General features: G+C 38.3%; 2 protein-coding genes across 3 annotated transcripts; one reads left to right on the top strand and one right to left on the bottom strand.

Annotated features, from left to right (window-relative positions):
- The first annotated feature begins 1947 nt into the window (after positions 1–1947).
- On the top strand, positions 1948–7124 carry LOC138057766 (uncharacterized). 2 transcript variants are annotated; one of them, XM_068903701.1, is made up of 6 exons: positions 1948–3255; positions 3776–3844; positions 4137–4366; positions 4654–5087; positions 5746–5926; positions 6996–7124. In XM_068903701.1, the coding sequence occupies exons 1-6, from the start codon at positions 2928–2930 to the stop codon at positions 7005–7007; spliced, it is 1254 nt and encodes a 417-aa protein (XP_068759802.1). In that variant the 5' UTR covers positions 1948–2927; the 3' UTR covers positions 7008–7124. The 2 variants fall into 2 exon arrangements, with proteins under 2 accessions (XP_068759802.1, XP_068759801.1); XM_068903700.1 differs by lacking the exon at positions 6996–7124 and having other exon boundaries at positions 1948–2309; positions 2829–3255; positions 5746–6068.
- A 1931-nt stretch (positions 7125–9055) lies between these two features.
- Positions 9056–24741, bottom strand: LOC138056591 (uncharacterized). The gene is made up of 13 exons (XM_068902427.1): positions 24559–24741; positions 22789–22905; positions 20827–20931; positions 20268–20376; positions 18523–18622; positions 17721–17776; positions 16633–16688; positions 15297–15422; positions 14608–14702; positions 13202–13402; positions 12081–12196; positions 11703–11793; positions 9056–10414 (listed from the first exon to the last, which is right to left on the bottom strand). Exons 1-13 carry the CDS (start codon positions 24704–24706, stop codon positions 10253–10255), a joined length of 1482 nt encoding a protein of 493 aa, XP_068758528.1. The 5' UTR covers positions 24707–24741; the 3' UTR covers positions 9056–10252.
- Positions 24742–24765: the final 24 nt, after the last annotated feature.

Genomic DNA, 24765 nt, shown 5'->3' with positions numbered 1-24765 from the left:
AAAACTAAGGCAATCACATCCACTTTAAAAACTTTGACATTAGGATTATTTTCTTGATTACCAGCTGTGCGATCAAACCTTCTGATGTCCCTGGTTTTGCCTTGGGACACGATGTTATAGACTGCGAGCAGTCTCTTTTTCTCGAAAATCCGCCGAGAGAACGTGATATGCAAGGAAGGAAGTCTCGCTACGCCCGCGCTACTCGCAGCTCGTGGCTTCGCCCCCCGCATTTTCGAGCAAAAGAGAGACTGCAGTCTAACGATGGTACCGCGCGCGGTGTGTCTCGAGATACGGCTGTTGCGTCTTCCGTAAGGTAAGCATTAGAGGTCTGCAAAATGAGCATGCGCAGCAGACCAAATGCTTCAAAGGGAACAAGGTTTAAAATCGAAACCGGTAGCGGTACCTGTGGACGCTTTGCGAGAGCGTCGTACCATGACGATGCACTCCGAGATTTCCGAGACTCCACGCACAAAGGTTGAGCGTCGCCAATAATCTTTCAAATTAAGCAAAGCGGGAAGTGCGTGGGCCATAAATCAACGGGGAAAACTTACAGCATGGATCGAGAAAACAAGGTGGGTGGGAAGGGAAACCAGTTTGAAGTCAAGTAGAACTTCCAACTGCGTGCGCGCGAGAATTTACCTTACTGACTGCACGCTTTTCTCAATACACTGCGCATGCAATAAAACTTGCGCGTGCTAGAAGCCCTTTGTGACATTTGTTTTTTCCCGCGAAATGCGATGTGTTATCCACAGACGCTAAAATGGCGCGAAAGAAAGCTTTTTATTTGTATCTACTAGGTTTGTTCGTTTTGAACAGGAGTTGTTGCAAAGGTAAAGTATTTCACTGTGCAGATTCAGGTCCATGCACGAATATGTCTCAGAAAGAAGGGTTTTATTTGATTTGATATGATGTGCTATAGTCGAACAATTGTTATAATGATTGTGTTGTCATACAACAACTGAAAATGTACAGACTTAACTGATTAGAGTGTAAAGTGAAGTGCTAGGTTTCTACACCGTATGAACCATGCGGGCGTTAGCCCTACTAATGGAAAATGGGCTCACACAAGGACAGAGGAAAACTCTGACCATTTTCCACCCTGGTCAGAGCTAGACGGCCAACGTTTTCAAAAACGTTTGCAAAGAGTAGCTTCGTTCTTCCGTAGAAAGGTCGGAAAAAAGGAAGGAGCCCTTCCTCTTTAGCTCTCTTTCCAGAGGAAGATCGAAGGTGGTTGGTGTGATAACCAAACGGTTCTTATCGACCTAATACATGTAAATGTAAATGTAAATGTGACTGCTCACAGGGTGTTAAAGATGTTGACGGAAAAGAGATGCCAACTGCTCACAGCATGAGAATTGAGATGACCCTCAATTTACAAGAACTTTGAGCACTTGAGTAGTTCCAATTTAATCCATGTTCTTTGCATGTAGTTTTCTCTTTGTCGACTGTCTTTACATTTGGCACCCACAACAATAGGAATGACTCCTACCTTTTACATCGTCCCTAGGAGTCTCATTTTCCAAGCTTGCTTTTATCGTCATCATCATCATCTTCATCATCATCATCATCATCTGCGTATCTGCGTTCAAAATTAGGACTACATTTCAGAAAATCCCTGAACTATTGAAACAGTACTTCCGTTTGTTCGTTTTTAACTGGAATGTTTTTGGCACAAACTAACGTACATAATATTTCAGAACAATTTTCATAACTATTTCCCCTTTCGAAGGTGCACCTATACAACTTCAGAAAGCAGCCCTCGGTTTTACGACCAGCTTTTGTCTCAGCTAGGTCAAGTTTCAGTTACTCGGTCGTACAGCCTACTTGCCAATTTTACGATTAAATCCACTAAGTAAGAATCAAGATGCTTTAACTCTTTTAGCTGATATTATTTTAAATGAATTGACAGAGGAAGATTCTATTGGGGTCGGTCACAGAAAATCGAACTCCCAAACTGAGGAGAACCACGTGGACAGGTCCTCACGCAGCAGGCGCCAAATTATACACCATGTTGGATCAGTACAAGAGACCGTCCCCGAAATGAATACAGGGCAGAACTTTCTCATGTCAGAGAAACAGAGTAGTGACATTGCCGTGCAAAATGGAAGCGGAAGTGAAGATGACACACGTAGCAGGAAAATGAGAAAACCAAGTTCGGACTTCAGTGTGAAAGAACAAGAAGCGGTAGATGGGGAAAGTGATACAGAGGGTTCTGAGCATGCTGAGTCAGTCTCTGCTATCTTTATTGGGTCAGTCTGTGCAGGCGTCGTCATCTTACCGTGTGTGATAACCATACTGGCGTGCCTTTGGTAGGTTTTTGTTATTGTCTTTTTTTTATATACAACTGTCGACTAATTATACATATTTTGCTTTTAAAAGTCAAGTACTTTACTTTATATGACATAGTTTCATTGTAATAGCCCTTTTCACGGTTAGTTTTTCTCATTTGCATTGCAATGTAATCTTGCATGTATGGGGGGCAATTTCGGGCTATTTCGTAGTTTTAACCCGAAATTGCCGCGCACCCACGTTAGACTACATTGTAATGCAAATGAGAAAAAACTAACCGTGTAAAGGACTAAACGACACTTTGATACATATACGTAATTGGCTGTCGCTCGGTAAACTAAAACCAAAGTCACGTAGACTAAAACAATGTGCGAAAAAATCCGACCCAGTTTTGTTTTGTTTGTAGAGAAGCGTACCTAACTGCTTTTCATAGCGGTAAAACCTAGCGCCATAAAACCACCATAAGGAAAAACGTAGGCACTGAGTACGAGAATATTTGTAATTGGCCTAAAAAGTTGCGGCAAGTTTTTTTTTCACAGATTACAAGTTCTCGCTTTATTTCACACCTGTACGTCGATGCCCTCAGGAAAAGATTCAAGAAAAGATGCTGTCCTGGATGGAAGGACCCAGAAATAAAGATGGTAGCGGGCCAGGACGGAGGTATTTTATCGTATCATCCAACAGCGGAAATGCAAGCTTCTGGAATGTTTACAAAAAAACAGACATCATCCATCTCCAAGTTATCTCTTTCCGCCTCTCTGAAATTACTTACTGCAGCATCCATGGCAAGAGACAGCAGCAGTTCCTGTGCGGAGTCCTGCAAAACTCCCGTTGCTCCAAGGGAAGACTTTGTGGTGACAGTTGAAGATGATGACGAGCAAGTGGTGACTTGTAAAAGAGACGGAAGAGAGACTGCAACTCCTGAGAAGCAGGGCAGATCTATTGTTTCGGATTTCAGTATTGTTGGTAAGTTAGTCCTTGAACTTACTACCAAAACTGCGATGTATAACCACGTCAACAAAAGCTGCTTTTGAATTGAAGTTTTATCGTTGAAGCTGAACTTTGACATTGTTCTCTTCTTCTTAAGTAATTAAAAACTAGCCTATTGAAAGCCTTACAAATCGAAATCAAAGTTGTTACCTTGGCCATGCAATCAGAACTGTCGCATACAATTAAACTAGACAAATATCACAAAGCGGCGCTGGACGCGGGAAAACGATTGCGAGCAATCAGCATTGGCTGAGAATGTGACGTCAGTTTTGAGGCTATCACGACACGTAGTACAACGAAACCTAAGTAGATGTGAAATATGAAATTGCGTAACACTGGGAATCCTCAAAGGAAAGGATATTTGGATTACGAAAAGGTGTTTAGAAGCCTTTACTCTAGCTTTGAGGTTTGCTATCAGTGAAATGAATTGATATACAAGTAACTCTACGCAACTGAAACCAGATAAAATGATTAATTGGGCTGTTTGTTTTGTTAGGTGAAGTTGACCCATCAATTCCTCCTGGACCGCCGCCATTACCAGCAGCCAACACGGAATTAAGGAGAGGTAAGTCCTTTATATATTTGCATGCACAGGTGAAAAAAAAACCTGAAATTAAAGAACGATAGAAAGAAAAAAAAAAAAGAAAGAAAGAAAGAAAGAATGATTGCCTAACGAGCGAACGAGACTGGCTGACTAACTTACTTCAGTACTTACTTACTTAATTACTTACTTATGGAATGAATGATTGAATGAATCATTGAACGAAAACGCGATGTATTGAATGAACAAATGGACCAGCTAAAAACTGAGTAGATGAACGATGGAATGCATGAACGACTAGCTTTCTTTACTTTAGGAAAAAGCCATGTTGGTGGAATGAGTGCATTGGAGAACCGCCATTATATCAAGCATCTCACCTCGGCTCACTATTCCATCAGTTTTGAAAGTGATATCAAAACAGCCGTTTCTCGAATTTTGGGTGAAAAGAAACCTCACGAAGACAGAAATCGAGCCAAGAGATTGGTGATCAAACGCTTAACAGAGGGAACGAAGTATTTTCTGAAGGATAGCATTCTTATTTCCAAGGTAAACAAGCCGGGATCTTTGCCAAAAATATGAAACTTTCAACATTACTTGATTAATTTGATGCGAGCACCTTAAACGATTATCTCAATCCTCAAACCCAGAAACAAATAGCCCCAGTCCCTGTTATTCGCTCTCTTTCTTCTGATGAGTAATTGTCCCATTCAAAGTAAGGCCTGACTTCAATACACTTTTCCAGAAGCAAAGCTACTCCAATGCAGTCTCGTCCGTCAATGATTAACTATATTAAATACTATGCTTATATGTGTTCTGCACACCTTTATTCACAGTCTGTCATCATGGAGGAGAATGTGGACAAGTCACGTGACAGGCGAGCAGCCAGGCGACGTCAGACAATCCAACAGGCTCTTCGAAACCAAAACAAACAGTGCGGTGTCCAACGCATGCGCAAACTAGGAGATGAAATTGCTTTTGCAAAGACCATCATTTTACCATTTCCCCGGAGACGAAGACCTCAAGAAAGCTTCAATAGCCAGTACAAACCCGCCTCACAATTGTCCTTTGGCTCACCTAGACTTATGCGCAAACTTGGTTCCAAGAGCAGCTGCAAATGCGGTGGATTTAGGCTCAGCAGTAGTCATAACAGCGGAAGAACCAAAGATTTGGTAGTTGATTTAAGCAAATTTCCACAGAAAGGGTGCCTCTGCTTCAAGTGTTCAAGAGGAAGAGAAAAAGCCTATGCTCGGTTTTTTCCACCTCCACGGTAATTTATTAATAATATTGTTTCTTTCGTTTGAGTATGCAGTAATATGCGCAACAAGTATCTTGTCTAACTCGACCGAGTCCTTTTGAAAATCTCACTGACAGCACGCGATCAGGTTATGAAAAATAATTGTCTCGTACATGTATTTCTCTGAAATGCAACGAAAGGAGGATTGTAACAATACAATCTTTCTAGGAACGCAATACAAAAATGTCAGTCTACCTAGGGGTTGTTTTCTGCACAATTCCCCAATTAGCTTTCGAATTTAGGGCTGCAAAGCGGGAAAAAGTCCCGGATGTGTCGCGGATGTGGGCGATGTACACCATCGGCCCGTCTAACTTTATCCGCAAGTAGATTGTTTAATAAGCCAGTTCGGAGTTTAAAAAAAACACGTGGGAAAGTCGGGATAAATCAAGCATATGTTAAAAATACGAAAGAGTTTGAAGGTGGTTTAGTTGAGAAGCGATGTACTGTAGGAATGAATCTGTCGAAAGGCGGCATTCTTGAAATTGTAGTGATCTAAATGGTAAATGATTACCGCGGTGAATATTCATTTATTTATTTCTGTGGCGTCCATTGTCCCAGATTTCCCACGCAATTCTGTTGATATTCAGCTGGCTTTTGAAAAACCAACCTCTCACTCTTTTTCTCCACTTAGCAAACGCGAGAGTATGGTGCAAAAATACAACTCTATACTGGCAGCAAAACAACGAAGTACTTGTTCCGCACCAACTCTCGTTGCACCAGTTGGTAAATCTCAGAGTTCTTCTGTAACTATCGCTATGTCGTTTCACAGTCCCTCCGTGTCCTCAGATTCTAGCTTCGAGGAGAAAATGGTGGTGAGTTTCACTATCACTTTTTTTATGGAAAAAAGCATAAGTTCCAGTATGATCGCTTTTATTTTACCCCGTACCTCATCCAGCTTATACTTTCTTTCCTACTTTAAAGCAGTTGCTTCCCACCGAAAAACGTGTTAGTGAAAACGCCCGTACTTGTCACTCGCCCGACGTGAAGGAACCCAGCAAATGTGAGGCTTTGTAATCCGGAATCCTTTGTATAGAATCAATACAATACAATACAATACAATACAATACAATACAATACAATACAATACAATACATACTTAATTGACCGCTCCCCATAGGGGCTTTTCAGGGCCAATGAAACAATCAATGAAACAACAGAACACAACAACAACTGTTAAGAATCCCAACTGGCCGGAGGCAAACCAGTTGGCTATTTACAAGTGCAGCTGGGAAGTTGAACCAGGGACTACCAAGAACAAATTCAGCGAGTGGTCAGAGCGGGTCTTGAACCCGGGATCTCCGGATCTCAAGGCAAGCGCCCTAACCACTCGGCCACACTGCCTCCAGGGTCCATTTCGGTGGAACTCATGAGAATCCGGAATCCAGGACTCGGGATCCGGAATCCATGGGCTCAGATCTGGAATCCGATGGCCACCTGGAGTTCTTTACATAGGACAATGTTGCGGACCCTTGCATTTTCACTGTGGCACTTTGCAACGGTTTCAGGTTTCTCGAGGCCAAAATTTGTTCGCCCTAGCTTCCGTTCAGCCTAAAGCGGATAAACGCTGAAAACGGACTGATGTACAGGCAATAAATACTTCATCTGCTAGGCATGATGCAGGATGGAAGAGTTGCCAAGATTCGGATAAAAACAATGCTTGAGGCGTTTTTAATTGAGATTGTTCCGATTCATTGATCTCCTAACAACTGAAAGCTCACAACAGACTGATGAACACCAAAATTCGCACAGAAACGATTCAGCTCCCATCAACAACTCTTAAGGAAATAAAACTGTCTATTGACCAAAAAAAAATCAATTTATCTGCATTAACTGTACTTGAAAAAAAAATTCCTTGGTAAATAAAGTCATTATTTATTTCAGACCTGCTGCTGACAGAATGGACATCATCTTTCAATAGTGTTGAAGACCAGAGGCTCTTTCACATTTGTGCATGTGTAAATATGAAATACAGTGAAAGTTCTGTGTTGATATTTTATTCTTGTTCTGTTAAACTTTCATACTTTTTATTTTTAATAAATGCATTGAGAGAAATTTTCGTCTCAAATTTCTTACAAAAAGATCCTTACAAAGTTGAAAACTAGGCGTCGGCTGTTGCGAGAAAAGGCGGGTTTACGATATCCCTTGAGGAGAGCCAGAGGACACAAACCATATTGCTTGTCTTCCACTAAAAATTGCCGTGTTGTTCAAGGGCTCAAACATCTTGCATGTCGTGTTAACAATTCTCGTTACCCGTTTCTCTGGAAAAGCATTTTGTTATGACCAGGAAACTTATTCAAACAAAGCTTGTCTTTCTACTTTACGACGAACATCGTATCATCTACATAAAACACGGCAAAGCTTTTGAGCAGAGATAAGCACTCAATCAAGACGATGTTGTTAGAAATTGCTGGATTGTTTTGCTGGAATTCAAGCGATACATTGTTCGTACAATCTTGAAAAGGTCTTGAATGTTAGTACCCGTCTTGTGAAGTCCTTGAAAAGTACTTGATTTCTTTATTAGGTCGTAAAAAGTCCTTGAAATTCACAAATTTGTTTACGCTACATCACTTTCTGAGAAATTAAATTATTTTATCGAGGAAAATTTGGCCATTTATGAATACCAAGCGATAAGCAATAGGCCATTATTTTCCGAGTTCATGACTGCTTCATCTTCAAAACGAGTCTAAATGCGATGTTCTTGTGATGGTAATTAGTTCTACTTTACCTTGAATGAAAACTAATTTTCATAACAAAAACTTCGCACTTAGACTCGCTTTGATGAGGAGGCAGACATGAACTCGGAAATGGCCTATCACGGTGAGACAAATTCCAGGTATAAAAGGCAAAGGCGTACATGAAGCGAAACTGTATCAATTCCATGCACATCGCGCCGAGCTGTGGAGTGGTCCACCTCGTGCGTTTGTTGCAAAGGGCCTAGGTGTTTTGCAACGTGTAAATACTTTGGTTTCTCTCTTCGTTTTCAGTTCAAATTAGCGATGGGCAAATGTGTCTTAAATGGTTAAGCGATCCAAACTATAGCTGGGTGAAAGAGTTAAAGGCGACAAACACAGGGCCATGTGTTGTATTTGTAGAAAGGTGATCAACATCGAACGCATGGGAGAAAGCGGTCTGAAGTCTCACATGAAAGGCGATAAACATAAATTGAACACTTGTACAACTTCAGTCTGCGATGGTATTTTTACGCAAAGAATTTACTTCAAGTTGTGATGTAACGTCAGAATTGGGTTCCAGTCGTGCAGAAGCGAATAACGCTTGGAAAGGCAGCCCGCCAAAGATAAGATGCTTCAACTGCAAGAACTTGAGGAGAAACTAAATAGAAAGTTACAATCTTGGACAAAACTCGTTGGGAAAATGTGACGCTCTAATTTGTCTGTGATAAAAATGAAATTCTACCTACTTTCCCCCCTCCCCCCATTCCAGTGTTGTTTTAAAAAACGACCAAAGGCTTCCACAGTATTTTGCATTATCAACATTGGTATGGGGGGGAGGGGGGAAGGACCAATACATTTTGTGAGTGCGTGCCAAATGATGCTTAAGCTAGAATTTTTTCCAAGAGTTTTGTCCAAGATTGTAGAAACTTTAAAAGGCTGCTAGAAGATCTTCATCATGTTGTTTTGTGAACAATATGATTTTTCTATCTTCAAATACTATTTCTGTACCTCAAATGACTCCATGGGAGTGTTTAAGCTAATTAGGTGTTTAAAAATTAAAGGGACCAAGAATGTCAGTTTATTGAATGAATTTTAGTCCTTAAAAACTGTAATTTGTCCTTGAAAAGTCCTTGAATTTTGTTTGTCTGAAGTTGTACGAACCATGAAATATCTCCTCGACAACCAGCTGTAACTGTTATTTTGAAGAGACTTGACACACCCTGTCTCTCTAAGCGAGCCCACAATCCTTCACTCACAAAATACTTGACGTTTAATTGGCTAAAAAACCAGGACTTAACATTTATTGTTTAAAGACCAGAAAACAATGTAGACGTAAAACAAGAGGAAAACAAAGCAACAAACAATACCTAGCAAAAAGACATATTATTCACAATGCTTAATTGTGTCCAGTGCTCTAAGTAGGAGCCGAAAACAAACAGATAAACAACAAATTGCAAACCCCCATTTCTGATCTCCACTTTCCTTTTAAAGCTTCAAGCGAACAGGTAAACGACGCGACGGTAACGAAATGTCATTTAAAATTGTAAGTTCAGGTTTATTACTCTTTTTCGTCATTATGTCGGTTTGTCTAACTTGTAAACATTAGCGCAACTCTCCAGTAACTGAATTAGGAGGTGCGGTGTTGAATCTACGACAGAAAATTCAAATTCGCTGCTTTGTGTTCACGTTCTCCGTAAAACTTGACAATTGGTCATTTCACGTCGCAGATTTGCCGAAATCGTGAAAGAAATGTACAAAAATGAAAACTGCACGTGCAGAGCGTGCAAAGCTCTTCCGGTTGCCGTCCGCGTCTCAAAAACGTCGCGTGCTTAAGCGCCCTGTTGTTTATTCAGTGGAATTTTGATTTCACAGACCTATTACTAACGATGTCCTCGATAAAGCGAAGGACATTCTGACCAGGCTTACATGTAATAAAGTGTATGAAAAAGAACCTCGATTTATCGAAAGCCTGATAAAACGAACTCAATTAGCCAGTCCTTGGCTTCTTCGCTTAATCGAGGTTTAACAGTAACAAACCAATTATTTAGAAATACACCAGTTTTGAAAATGGCTTGTAAATCTCTCATCTTTCTTTCTTATCGTCGCTTGTCACGTTACTGAAAATACTTTGCAGAAATTTGCAAAATATAGTGAAGGCTAATTTCTTTTGTTATCCAAATTTATCCACCACCAATGAAAAGAAGCGACTGTTTGAACAGCAAGTAGAACTGTGGATGGTTTCGTCGACTTGCCGAAAGGGTTTACAATGTTCTGTAGCAGCGAGTAAGAAATTTAGCATTTTTTTTAATAAAAAAAGCATTTACTGGGGCATTCTCTTTTAACTTTGTTGGCCGCATGGAGAAACAAGGCTACATTTCTTACATTTTTTTTTTTTGCTATTAGCACTAATATTGTTAGAATTGTTTCAGGCACGACTGGTAACTGGTAACCACAGGTGATGCTTTCTCAGTAATCATCTCCCCTGCTGACTACTTCTTTGACGGTAGGTCTCAGCAATATGGTGTGCTCAAACTGTGCAGTGTAACAGCCCTTGACATCACAAAGTGGCGGGTACGGATCAACAATACCAGAATCACATAAATTCTTCAGTGCAAGGAGATACTTCGTCTACAAAAAAAAGAGTTAAGAGTTGCATGTCTTTTGTAGTGCATAAAATGGTTTACAATCGATTGTTCAAAGAAAATAATAATAATAATAATAATAATAATAATAATCATAATCATAATCATAATCATAATAATCATAATAATAATAATAATAATAATAATAATAATAATAATAATAGAGCGGTTTTCAATTGAGTGTAGAAAGTAATTAGCGAATTACCAGTACTTTGGTTTTGCATTACTTCACTCAGTGATTGGTTCAAAGTTCTCGCGCCATTTTTTCAACCAATCAGAAGTGAAACCAAAACCAATCGTGGCTCGCGCGTGCACATTTTCCCGCGCTTTGTGCCGGCTACGTGTAATTACTTCGAGTTTTGATTGGTTTACTGGATTGTCTCTGTCCTTTTTGATTGGCCAAAGTAATTACTTTGGTTTTGGTTTTACGACACTCATTTGAAAACCGCTCTAATAATAATAATAATAATAATAATAATAATAATAATAATAATAATAATAATAATAATAATAATAATAATAAACAGAAGCTCATGAACCTCAAAGCGTTTAACTCCGGTTCAGAGTTGGGGATTTTTGAGTTTAAAAATCTCCTTATTTGGATGTAACTTAGCTCGCGTGCATTTTCCCGCGCGTGCAGCATCGATCTTATTTTTGTCCATATTTGGGCGTAAAGTTGGTGTCCCAAAATCCTCAGCTTTATTCCAAGGAAAAGAGTTGCAAGTTACACGTTTCAAGGTCATTTGCTTCTGTAACAAACAAAAGTAAAAGCGTTTATTCCACTTCTCTTATACATAATCCTTTCAATAAACTGGCTAAAATCTCAGAATGTAATAAAAAAAACTTTGAAAAGAATCACTCAATTGCAAAGTATTTCGGTCGAATACACCTTATTCCAACATGGCCGCTATTTAGATATTCTTTTGTTTTCATTCAAATTAGACCTTGATGCCTCCTCGTTCAAGGCAAAATACTCTTTTGAATTTTCAGCTCAAGAACTAGGCATCAAGTGCTAATTTGAATAAAAACAAAAGAATATTTAAATGACGGCCACTTTGGAATAAGGTCTATAGCTCATCCTTCAAAAGAGTTTGGATAGCAGTAAGTGGTCGCATGGTTACATAACCCATGGTCACATGACCAAAGAGCGGTCATGTGATTACTATGCAACCACTCACTGCTGTTTAAACTGAAATTATTTTAAAAGTTTTCGATCACGTTCCGAGTTTTTAGCCCGTTTATAAGAACGAACATGTACAATAACTAAGGCCTACCTGTCCCAAGCGATCCAACCATCTTCGACAGAACGCAAGAGTTCCAAAGTTCTCATTGATGACATTAAGAAGTTGCTTAGCTCGAGGAAGCCTGACAAAAAAAAAATTCAACAGTTGTCAACGTTGTTTTTCCAGAAACTAAAACACTTTTTCCCCACTTCTTACAAACAACGATGGCTTCTTGACTCTCCTTTGGACGCGTTTCGTTTAATTACACTCTACAGAAAATCTATAATGAAGGTTAGTGCAACATTGTCGGTCAACATTTATCGAGTAACAACTACCTTGGATGAGACGCAAATCTTACTTTCAAGCTTAGTAAAATTTGAAAATGTAGGCGAACAGTCCGGTTTTATTGTGTTCAAACTAAGCTCCTACCTCAAAGGAACATGCCCAACTTCAAAGTTCTTCATGTAGTGTGAACACTCCATGTCATCATGAACCACACCCCGGCCTGTGCTTCCAAAGGTTTCAATGGCGAAGAATTCATTTTCCTGAAGTCAAGACGATACGAAATTGCATCACTGACTCCGAGCCCATTTGATTTGACCCCACTTTAGCAAAGCAAGCCTCTGAGTAAAACTTTTCTCATCAGAGTTAGTTTCCTCACAACCACAAAAATTTGCGCCCTTGTTTGCTTCTCATGTTGTCATCAGACTTGAAGACTTTAAAAAGTGCCTATAACCACAACGCTCTTTTCCACTTTATTTGTTCTCTGAAATCATCCCAAAAAAATCGAGTTACTTTTAGACCCTTTTGAGTGAAATTTCATTTTTTCATTCGCTTTGAAAGACGGGAAATGTGGTCACAATTTGATCAATAACCGAGCAATGAAGAGGAAAATGGGTTCGATACCGTGTTGACGTCACAAACTGCTTTGCATTGTGGTTATTCTGCGAAAATCGATGCAAAGTAATTTGTGAGGTCAAACGGGTATCGAACCCATTCCCCGTCATTGCCTGCTTCTTGATCAAAGTGTGACCACTTTTCCCGACTTCCAAAGCAAATACCAAAGCCAATAAAAAAGTGAAATTTCAATCAAAGGTTCTCAAAACAACACGATGTATTTGGGATAATTTCGGAGACTAAATAAAGTGGAAAGTGATTTGAGGTAATGCATGGGCACTTTAAATCTGGTTATTTCACGTTGTTGTTCCGCAGAGTACAGAAAAGAAATGCACAAAAATGCAAGCCCCATATGCCGCACAATTATTTTTTCCACTCTTAACTACAATACTAATGCTAATACTACTACTACTACTACTACTAATACTATTCAATCAATCAATCAATCAATCAACTTTATTTAACGAGGGTAACACGGGACAGTACTTCAACTGAATAACTAGTGGCCCTCACTAACACTAATACTAATAGTGATGCTGATACTACTACTACTGCTACTGCTACTGCTACTGCTACTACTACTACTACTACTACTACTACTACTACTACTACTACTAATACTAATACTAATACTAAGATGGAGTTCATTGTACCTCCATTTTAGTAGCTTCTCCTCCTTTGACTATTGGCACAGTTTTGCCAGCATGGATTCTGTACGGTGCTATGGAATGACCATTCAGATTTCGGATGGGCTTCACTGTGTAAGTCTTTCCATCCAGTTCAACCTCATAGGACTCCATCACTTCTTGAATTGCTTCTCCCACATCACAGAGTCTGACATCAATTCCTGCTTCCTAAGAGTAAAATACAACAGGATGAAATGTCAAAACACATTTTCGCGATTGCTTTGGTGATTGGCTTAAAAATGTTGCGACTTGGGCAGCTTTCATTTCCGCTGCAAATATACTTCCGCAGTGTTTTGCTGAAAGGCTAAGAACTAATATCACTTTCCCGGTAAGTAGAAGCTGCAGCACGACACATTTTTAAAAAGGAAATGACAGCAATTTACTTTTTAGCTTGGATTCTGTTTATCCGTTTAACTTTTCTCTTTTACATGCAATTCACTGAAAAGACTGTGTTATAGTGGAAATAATAATATCTATCGTTAAACGTCTCTTATTGTTATTAAATTGACGACCAGGGGTCCGTTTCTCGAAAGTCCCGGGAACTTTTCGGGCCTGAAAAGCCATTTGAGAAACTGCCAACCGCTTATTTTGTAAGGCCGATCTTTTAACATATGTTCAAAGTAACTGACTGACTGTGAAGTTTGACGACTTAAATCCTCTCCGTTCTTGAGATACAAAGAGAATTGTGACACCCGAAAATGGCCCGTAAAGTTTCGGGACTTTCGAGAAACGGGCCCCTGGTTCCAGTTGTTCAAACGATGGATAGCGAAAGCCGCCGGATAAATCAATATCCAGTGGATAGAGCGGTTTTCAATTAAATGTCGAAAGTAATTAGCGAATTACTTTGGTTTTGCATCTCTACTTCACTTAGTGATTGGTTCAAAGTTTTCGCGCCACTTTTTCAACCAATCAGAAGTGAAACCAAAACCAATCGTGGCTCGCGCGTGTACATTTTCCCGCGCTTTGTGTCGGCTACGTGTAATTACTTCGAGTTTTGATTGGTTTACTGGATTGCCTCCGTCCTTTTTGATTGGCCAAAGTTACTTACTTTGGTTTTGGTTTTACGACACTCATTTGAAAACCGCTCTAACAGAAAGAATGTTTGTAAAAAAGGATCCACTTCCTCGCGAAGCATTGTGCCGTTTTGTCCATCACGCAAGGCACTAACTTCAATATTATTTTCAGAACTGAAAAGGTTGGAAGTAGAGGCGACAGACTTTTTGGAAAGGGAAACGTTAGGTAAAATTTAACAAGGGTATTTCAGGGGGGTGGAGTAGAAACATTTCGTGCCACACATGGGGAGGGTGTGCAGTTTTGTAAAGCAAAAAATGGATTTTGCAACATTATTGACAATCCATTGTATAAACGTTTACCCTGATTCCAGTGTTGGTTGCATCTTTCACTGCTGCCAACAGATTGTCATATTTGGGGTTGAATGACACAGTAAATGCACAATCTATGATTCTCCCTGTAAAAAAAAAAAAGCAAATTAGTTGTTATGATCAACATTTTAAAACGTGGCGTTTCGTTAGATAAAACTAAATACTTTTAGAAGTAAAACTAACAACAAACAGTGACGTCTTGTTTGTTTGTTTGTTATTTATTTGTTTGAGCAGGTTGAAGTTTTAGCAGCTATTCAGCTGATGTGGACCAGCTATACCCACCCACCCATATACTTACAGAGGACAGCCACAACACCGGAAACTTCATCCCCTACTCTTTTCGAATAGTGTGTGGGTTCTTTAACATCCCACAGGGAACTAACGAACATGGAAGATATTTGTGAGACGGGGCCTATGGTTTAAAGTCCTTATCCGAGAGGACTTGAAAGTCTAATCATTTGCGGATGCAATTACAAAGGCAGCACATTCTCCTCAAATATTTTAAGACCCTGAGTGTTGGAATTCACGACCTCCTGCATGGCAGCCTGGTGCTCAACCAACTGAGCCACCGGTGCGCGGTTTTTTAACTGCCAAAAGTTTTGAGAATATTTTAAGAAATAATATTGAGAAGACAATGACTCTTTTCAGGGAAGGATAGAATGGTTGAGTCTTTGACTTACCATTTACATGTGTTCCAAAGTCAATCTTACAGACATCATCATACTGTAAAACAGTTTTGTCGCCTGCATTGGGTGTGTAATGAGCAGCACAATGATTCAAAGAACAACCAGTAGGAAATGCCAAACCTGGAAGAAAATAAACAAAAGACATATAAGAAATGCAACAAAAAAACTAGACACACCTTGCAACAAAGAAAAGAAAACTGATCTAAAAAAAAAATGTTCCAAGTTACTTTTGAATGCGAACTTTGTCATTAATTAATTTTCTGCCACATCAGACAAGCTTTTCGCAACAAACAGCTCAGCAAGTCTACTGTAGTCTTCTTAACAAATTGATGTCAGTTTTTCACGCATCTGTCCTGCTATTAATCATGAATTTTGTCATAACATTGTCAAAGTAGCTGTGGTTCCGCAGACTACTATGACAATGTTATGAAAGTCATGAAAAACTGACATCAATTTGTTTTTTTACAATAACAAAAAGGCAGAGGGGTCAAAATTAAGTCAAAACACGAGAAGAACGTGAGACAAAAATGCGAGAAGCTTCAATCTGACGCAAGCAATATCGTGTCATCTTCGCATAAATTATGTGTCTGTCTGCTTATTGACAATAAAAATTAGCCAATGAGCACGCGAGAATTTTGCAGTCATTGTAAAATGTCTGACATACTTGTCACAGGTTGGATGGATTCATGCCTCTTTCATCAGTTAATCCTGTAACTAATCTATGATTGGATTACATTAGGGAGAAAGGTAACCTCTACCTTGATTTAGTACAGTTGATTCAATAACACCGATAATTAATGCCTAGAACTCTACCCTCTTACTAACCAAGCGTGAGCCCTGTACTGGGGAATATTGGCCCAAGGTCGTGGCAGCACGGACCGAGCGAGGTCTGTGCAAAACCGATCGAGAGCTCATAACCCCAGTATCATTCTAAGCAAGGGTTAGGTTGGGAAAATGTGTATTATATGGCATTGTTTCTTTGAGTGAACAGCCACTTTTCCACCTGGTGCATGTTCATAATGTTAGTCTTCCATCAGCGAAATTCGAATGGTAGCCTTTCACACATAAAACTAAATTCCGCTTGCTGTAAACATACTGTTGTGATGAAAAAAAGTTAAGTTCCGCTTTTCAAAAACTTTTTGTGTTTCGCTCAACTCGAATTTCCCGGAGAAAGAAAAAATACGAAAACGGACCGTTTCCACGGTAATGGTCCGTACGAGCCAATCAGATTTCTCCATTTTGCCTGAAAATTGCTTGCCATGTACATGTACATGTAATGTACATGTTGAAATAATTCCATTTAAAACTATGGAATAAAAAACCTGAATACCTGCTTTGAGCTTGTTTTCATTGATTGTTGCACGAGATGCAGCCTCTAATTTCTCACTGCAAAGAGAAAGTGAGAATATTAAATATTATTCAATTACAAAAACCTGGATTCTCAGAACTACTATACACAAGTCTATTTATTAAGGCAGTAGTGCATCTGGTCATAAGAACTGGTATGAACGAAATCAATATTTTATTGTTGAGCTTTGGCCATTAGAGAGACTGAAACAAATATATTTGAAAAAAGATAATTTATAATAATAATAATAATAATAATAATAATAATAATAATAATAATAATAATAATAATAATAATAATAATAATAATAATATTAAATGTTAGTTTTTAAAAGAAAGCTGGAGTTCCTGGAGGCAAAGTCTTTGAGAGAAGTGTAAAGAAAGCAACAAACTACCGGGTAAATCCAAATATAATGGCAAGGGGTGGGAGCCAACCAGGGATCAATGGTGAAAGGTGGGTATTCTCAATACGGCCCCAGCCTTGCTCGCCATCTATAGAATAACAGAATGATCCAATTCAGAGTAATATTCATATACATAATTATACCGATGTTCTGGTGTAGTACAACTAGAGCTAAAAATCCTCTCTATTGTGTATAATAATTTAACTTTAACATAAAATCTCAGAAAAGGGGACATTCACACGATACTTAAAATAATTCCAAAAAGAGTTTATTCCATCTTCATAATTACTATAATTATTTTTGTGTCTGCTTATTAGAGAGGGAGACAAAATTCTGTCCTGCTTTCAAGTCATTCCACACTGAGTTCATTCTGGTTTCCTGAATGAAATTCTCATTTTGGTGTGATATTTGATACTCATCTCATGTAAACAATAAATGAACTTCATTCAGAGATGGAAGGACAAACTGTGCTGCCTGAGGAGAATGGCACATGTACTTGTATGCATACCATGTAACAGACACTTCATGCAAAACCTGTATTATCTTTGCTTCGACAGTGCACGCACGAGATCAGCTCTGCTTGAGGCCCACACATTGATTTTGTGATGTGAATGCTGCAGGAGCTTCAGTTAGAACTCTGGTATTGTGAGAGTAGCTCTTTACTTACCAAATCTCAATCATAGTCATTCCAGGTTTGATAAAACCCTGCACATATTTTCTAACCTGCAAATCAATCAGTGTAATCTGTTTAGGAATTTAAGCCCTTGAATGACTTCCTAAATTTTGACAGTATGATATACATTGTAACTTTCAGGACATTATTACTTTTGGAAGCCATTAACTTTGTGAATTTCTTTGAAATTATTATTAATTTACTCTTACATGCATACCATTATTTGGTTTAGTGAACATGACTTCAATAATTATTTTTAGAGTTGCAAGCATACATGTAAGTTATAAATTATAGTCTTTAAGTCAGAGTAAAAAAACACTGATTATAGAGGCCAAAAGGCTTAAAAATCAATAATTTCGTTTAAAGTCCCTATGACACTTATTTCCCCCCCTTTTTTAACTTTTCGTTTAAATATCTATATTACATTCTTGACTTCTTTGACGTCATTAGTTACCAGGATCCAACTGGATCGGCCAAAAATCAAAGGCCTGCTAAAATGCTTGGCTACACTAGGAGCAAAAAATTTTTGAAGTACTACACTCCAGACCCTATAAATAGTCAAACAAAAAGTTTAAAAAAGGTGAAAGAAATAAGCATCATAGGGACTTATAAGATAATTCACTGCTGACTTTATAGCACAATTCCTTTGTGCAGGCCAATATTATTTGTATGCTAATAAACTAAAATTGTCAAAAATGATTGGCTAGCAGTTGCAGTTGGCTTTCTCTATGAATGATCTTAAAAGCAATTAACATGTACAAAAGTGTTCAGTGAAGATGTTTTCAGAAAATGGTACCTGTCTGTGAGCCTCTGCAGCTTGTCTTACATCACTGTAGATATCACTGTGCACGCGATCTAATGCTCGCTTTTCCTCATTGGTTTCACGCCACAGATTGCTGAGAAGATGCATGGATAAAAATTATTATAAAAATGTAACAATAATAATAATAATAATAATAATAATAATTGCTTATTCCACTCTCTTGTAGTTAGAATATAAACTGAATTAAACGAGGTTAAACGAAGTTTAACCAAGTAAACAACTAGGAGCGACTGCAGCCAATTGGCCAGTGGTTTTAGTATACTTGCGCATGCGTGGAATTCCTCGTGCTTTGGGTTGGAGCGCTTATTTATCAGTGTGGTGGGAATTAGGAGCGTTGTGTGTGAAGCGTTTAGCGGTTTTTGTTCCCTCCCTCCCCACCCTCTGCTTTCCACAGTGTATCAGTATGACGGGTGCCTGTTTTTCTCGGGGGGCGTGGGGGCTCATGGCTGGGTTGTCAGGTTTTGCCAGCCATCGGTGCAGTCTCCATCTTGGGGCTGGCTGCAAATAGTGGAAGCTCCAGGATGTCTCGAGCACCCAAGCTCCAAAGAGTGACGAAGTTGTTTATAAAGGATTATTACAATGTTACTACAGTAACTACTCTTTTCAGCGGTTTGGTAGGTTACATACTGTAGCACCTGATCTTAGGTTATAAAAGGTATAGTCTCAACATAAGCAACTGCACCAGGAATGCAAATGGACATTCTCTACTCTCCCCCATCTCTACCATAAACTTCTTACTTAAACCGTCTCGTCTATGCAATCATAGTGTCTTCATTAGTCAGCACCAGAGCTTGATCAGATGAGCAGTCTGGGTAAAATTAATGACCTTAAAAACCTTTTTTGGATTGATAATAAAGTACATGTATTTACATAATGAAGAGAGAACAAACAAATAAAATCCCTGTGTAACAAAAATTTACGACAGAAAGTTCAGGCTCTTAAATTCATTAAGTGGGAGAATGCTTCATTATAGGCAAACGGAGAGTCAGGGTGGCTTAGTGGTTATCTATCGAGCCTCCCACCAAATTATGCTAAAGCTGGGGTTCAACTCTGGCCTCAGTCGATCTCAACCTGACTCGAGGGTTTTTCTCCCTCATCAAAATCGATTCACAACTAATTAACATCTAGCTGTGGTGCTGTGCTCCGACATCAAACATGGGCTGTATAGCGGAAGCCAGAGGCGCCTTTGTCTGCTTTCAGCCCGATATCGTGAGCTGCATACTTTGCAATTCAGTCCTAAATACTGCAAGTAAAGGGTGATTAGCACGGCCAATTATTATTATTATTATTATTATTATTATTATTATTATTATTATTATTATTAGCCATTGTCTTTCTTTGCAGAAAATGCACAGATCATGATGTTTTGTAACTAGTTTTTAAGGGCTGGGGACGTTTGAAGTGCATCTATGAAGAAGCAAGAGATGATCTTGGCAGAGTCATGAGCAACAGTTTCACTTTTCTCATGATTTCCAAACTTCCAGTGCAAGTTTTATAATGGAAGAGCACTAACGAATTGAGAGTTGCAGGACTTGTTTTATGTTCCTACGATTTTTCATAATGCTCTGTAGCTAGTGTACAAATGTAAGCATGAACTGAACTTAGTAATAATTATGCTCAAGCAAACTGTTGTTATGCATCTCATGATCTGGAATTCATAAGATTCCCTCCAGAATGCCAGAGAACAAACATAAAATTATTGCCAAGATTTCACTTACTCATCCTTGTAGCTCATAATTTCACCCTCGGGAAAGTCGCCATTAGGAAAAAGCTCTGATATCGCCACTGTGGGGGGATCTGTTTGTTGCTTTGCCACTTGTGGAGAGTCTACAGAATCCATACAGACACAAACACCTCAAAAATGCTGTTAATGGTCACTGTCTCCAGTACGTTTTGCAAACATTACTGTTTCAAGGTTTTCATTAAAAATTAACTTTGTTGGCTGGTTTTTGTAAGAGTACACAACTGCTGTCATTGACAAAATGAATTCTACTCTTAGGTTTGAAAGAATCTAATTAAATTAATTATTTTGGAAAAACAGTAGCCATCTTCTCTGAGTAAAGTATCCGACAATAAGCTTTTGTTGGCTGTGGGAACTACTGAAACCACTGATGCTTACTGTATAACAAAAACCTGCAAGTATGTGTCTAGTTGCACGTCATAATAAGAAACTGTACAGCCTGCAAACAGGTGTGCTCTATGTACAAAGACCTGCTTAAAGCGCTTGCTTTTTATTATTAAACCATTCATTTTTAGATAACTTAATTCATTCCTAACCTTGTTCATCTCCTCCTAATTTAGCTCCGGCTGGCTTCTTCTTTTTTTTCTTCTTCTTATTACCTGAAGTAGTGACATTTTCTCCTTGTTGCACTTCAACGCAATCTAAAAACAAACAGTGATATTACAATGTAGTAAAATTGATAACCGAAAAGAATTTTTTGGGGGTTATTAATTAAACTTTGAACAGTAACTGAATCTGAGATTGAAAGGGCAGTTTCACCAACATGAAGCAACATTTTACATATTATCAGTACCACTAAAACATGGATGGAATTCTGGTTCCCAGGATGACAGGCAATAATAATTATTATTACATGACTGAATAATTATCATTAGTATAAATACACAGGTGATTATACAAAATCGCGCACTCTCATTGGCTCGCTATCTCAGATTATCAGCCGATAATCACCTCGACGGACAAAATGGCTGCCAGTAGTCCTTTTGCCACTGTAAGTGAAGATGATTTCACGTTGAAATCTTTTTTTTCCCTCTTTTTTGAAACAATCACCTGTGTATTTATACTAAAACAATTATTCGCCTCAGGCTCAGTGATTATAGGTGAATATTCACCTTGACTTCGTCTCGGTGAATATCCACCAATAATCACTTTGCCTTCGGCAAGTAATTGTTAATTATTTCATCCTGTATAAAAATTTAATGCTCCTTGACTGGTCACAGCTTAGCAAAATTAATCACGGGGATTTGAATAAAATTTGAATTTGGCAGCTGGTTTGAGTACAGTAACCAACTGTTGTCATCATCAAATGAATTTTAATCTTATAAGTTTGAAAAAATGTCTTTAATTCCTACAATTTAGGGACAATAGTAGCTGACTTCTCTGAGTGTTATTTATTTTATTTATTAATTATCTACATGATGACAGTAAACACCCACATATAACTAAACCTAGATTTTTCCAAGTTAGGCTAAATACCGGTAGATTCTTATAAGAATGGTATTTACAGTAATTTTATGCTATCTAGGTTCTTAAATTGGTTCTTATTTCCACAAATGATATCTACTCTGTTATCCATACATGTACACCGTATGATATGACTGATTTCCTTTGATGTGGATGCTGATATCTTTACATTTTTGTATATTATTATTACATGTAAATATTTCAATCATAACCATGAAAAAAAAGTTTTAAACAAGATCTGTGCATTTAAAAATTTGTTCCAGACGCTTGAAATTTCAAGGTCATTTTCTAAATAAATTAATTAAATTAATTAATAAGAACCTGTTTAATTTTTTAGGTTAAACTGGTTCTTATGTAAAAGGGGTCTAAAATGAAATTTTTAACCTAACAGGTTCTCTCTTCCCCCTTGATTAGCCTTTTATGCTACTTGCGCTGTGAGAGTCTTACTATGATAACTGACTGTACATGTAATAATATTAATAGTCTTAACTGTAACTGTAACTAGCTGTTAACTTGAACTTGAATAACTTGAAAGTGTAGTACCGTAATTTCAACTAAACAAAGAAAGAAGCTGTGAAATTAGCAAAGTAAGAAAGTAATATCACACGCGTGATAAACGATTTTAATTGCCAACGATATTTGTTGATATGTTTTCAATTCCTTGGTTTTCATCGAGAGCATTTAAGTCTATTAGGAATTAAAGTGGGATAAATAAGGCAATATACAGTTTTTAGGAACAGTTTCATTAATAACTTTTATATTTTTTCCCTACTTACGGTTTTAAAACTATACCGGAAGATTTATCAAGAACTGTTGCGGAAAAATTAACACATTACCCGCGGGTAATCGCCCGAAAATTACGGCAGCTGACACTTTTCATCGGGTCTCCATGCTTATGGAAACCACTGAACTCAACGAGCCATTATACATGTAACTATCACAGGACATCTGGTATAGAAATTGAGTATGAAGTTATTAATTTTAGAGTGTACTCTCCACATTTGGGTCACAATGATAAAATTTTGATATGTAACCTGCTTCATCCTGGTGGTTACCATTGACTGTATCTGCATGTGAAGTAGCTATCTCTGATGTGGCCTCTGGTGCATTTACTTCACCATTTATCACCTCTTCAGCTTTTTCTCCAACACCTTGACAGTTGATCAAAACAGATAAATGAAAAACAAACAAAAACTATTACTTTCCACATTTTTGGAAGATGAGTAATTTCATTCCAGCCCTCTGGGATGTCATTTTACATTTAAACAAAGAAGTACAATGTAAGCCCCTAATTAAAATGATGATAAAATAAACTTTATTGTAATTTGCTTTCTGTATTTATCTTTATAAAACTCATTAATAATTCATGATGGGAAAACAAAAGAAATGTTTTATAAATCAATATCTGTATTTCTGATACAGCTTTCTCTTCATTTACATAAATGTTTCTTTCAATTTTCACAGTTAAAATGTCTTGAATCACCAAAAATACCTAGTGTACATTAACACTTAAATGCTGACATTTCATAAGCACAATACAATATTCGTGCCCGTATTGTATCGGATATAAAATGTCTCACCTTCGGCTCGACATTGTATATCCGATACAATACGGTCGCTCATATTGTATTTAGTACTTAACACCCAAGTTGCACATGGAGGTTCAGGCACCCAGGAATGTGGGTCTGGAACCGCCAATCCCAAAATCAAGTAGGTAGAACACACAAGAGCCTGCCCTTCCCGCAACCCAGCCACGAGCCCTGCTCAGCAAACCCAGACCTACCACCTGTCACACTTAACCAAAAGAACAGTGGAGAACCTATTATGTAGATAACAAGTAATTAAAAAGGGAGAGAGGAGTGAGGAGATACTAGAAAAAGCAAGCTGCTCAAAACACCCAGTATGTTGTGCACAATAAAACTATGAGCACACATGAAGGCGCTCACACATCTCATCGCTCCGCTGACCAAGTGAACATTGCACCGCCCTGAAATGATTCACACCAAGAACAGTAACTCAACACCAGAAAATGCTGAAAATCTAATCGCCCGCCAGTAGACCACGCTGTATGCCCATAAATGCCAATGCCATGCCAAGCACTGAGTACACTTGCTACATTGTACTTTACATTTAATCCTATTTAATGTCAAGTAAAATCAAACCATTACATTTACAGCCTCACAAAAGGCCTGCTAACCAAAATGGTCAAATAGCAAATGCTTTCGAAGAAACAAACAAACAAACAAACAAACTTTCTATCCGGTTTCTATCCCGTATATTCTAGTGTTGTGCTCCCTGGTAATACCCACAGAAACTATACCAAAACAACAAATTTTCGCTCGAAAAATATCGGTGAATATCGGAACAAATTATCAGTGAATGCGAATTTTCGCTCGAAATCTCGGAACGAATTTTCGGTCAAAGCGAATTTTCGCTCGAAAATTCGCGTCAACTACAACAATAGGCATTACGAAAATTCGGCGAATTTCCTGCGAACTTTCGCGCTGGACAAAAATGGGCCATTTTTCGTCGAAAAGCCCCGAAATTCGAGCATTTCGTCGAATTACGTTCTCATTACTTTTTCACAATACTGTATGAACCATGCAAAACAACAAACATTAATACCCAAGTATGAAACATTGTAGATTCGAGCATGAGCAATTTCCAGATAATGCATCATAATGTAGCTAAACTAATTACCCTAAAATCTGTACAAATTGTACCAGCACAGTTTTCAGGATTTCTATACAAATTTAAATAAGTCAAATTTTCCTCTGTCAAAAGATGTTTAAAACTAATCCAACCTTTCTTCTTTTTCTTCTTCTTTTTCTTTTTCTTGCTCGATGAATCTACAATGGCTTCCTGTGGCTCCTCAACCTCGTAATCGGCTTCCTCAGTAAATTCAATTGCTTTCTCTTCCAAACGTGGCACCTCTATTAAAACAGCCGCCATCTTGACCTACAAGTAAGCAACGCTCGTGACGATGTTCCGTGATCTGCAAACCGCGAACC

Source organism: Montipora capricornis, chromosome 7 (genome assembly GCF_036669925.1).
Source record: "Montipora capricornis isolate CH-2021 chromosome 7, ASM3666992v2, whole genome shotgun sequence".
Lineage (NCBI taxonomy): Eukaryota > Metazoa > Cnidaria > Anthozoa > Scleractinia > Acroporidae > Montipora > Montipora capricornis.
This window is presented reverse-complemented; position numbering and strand designations above follow the sequence as displayed.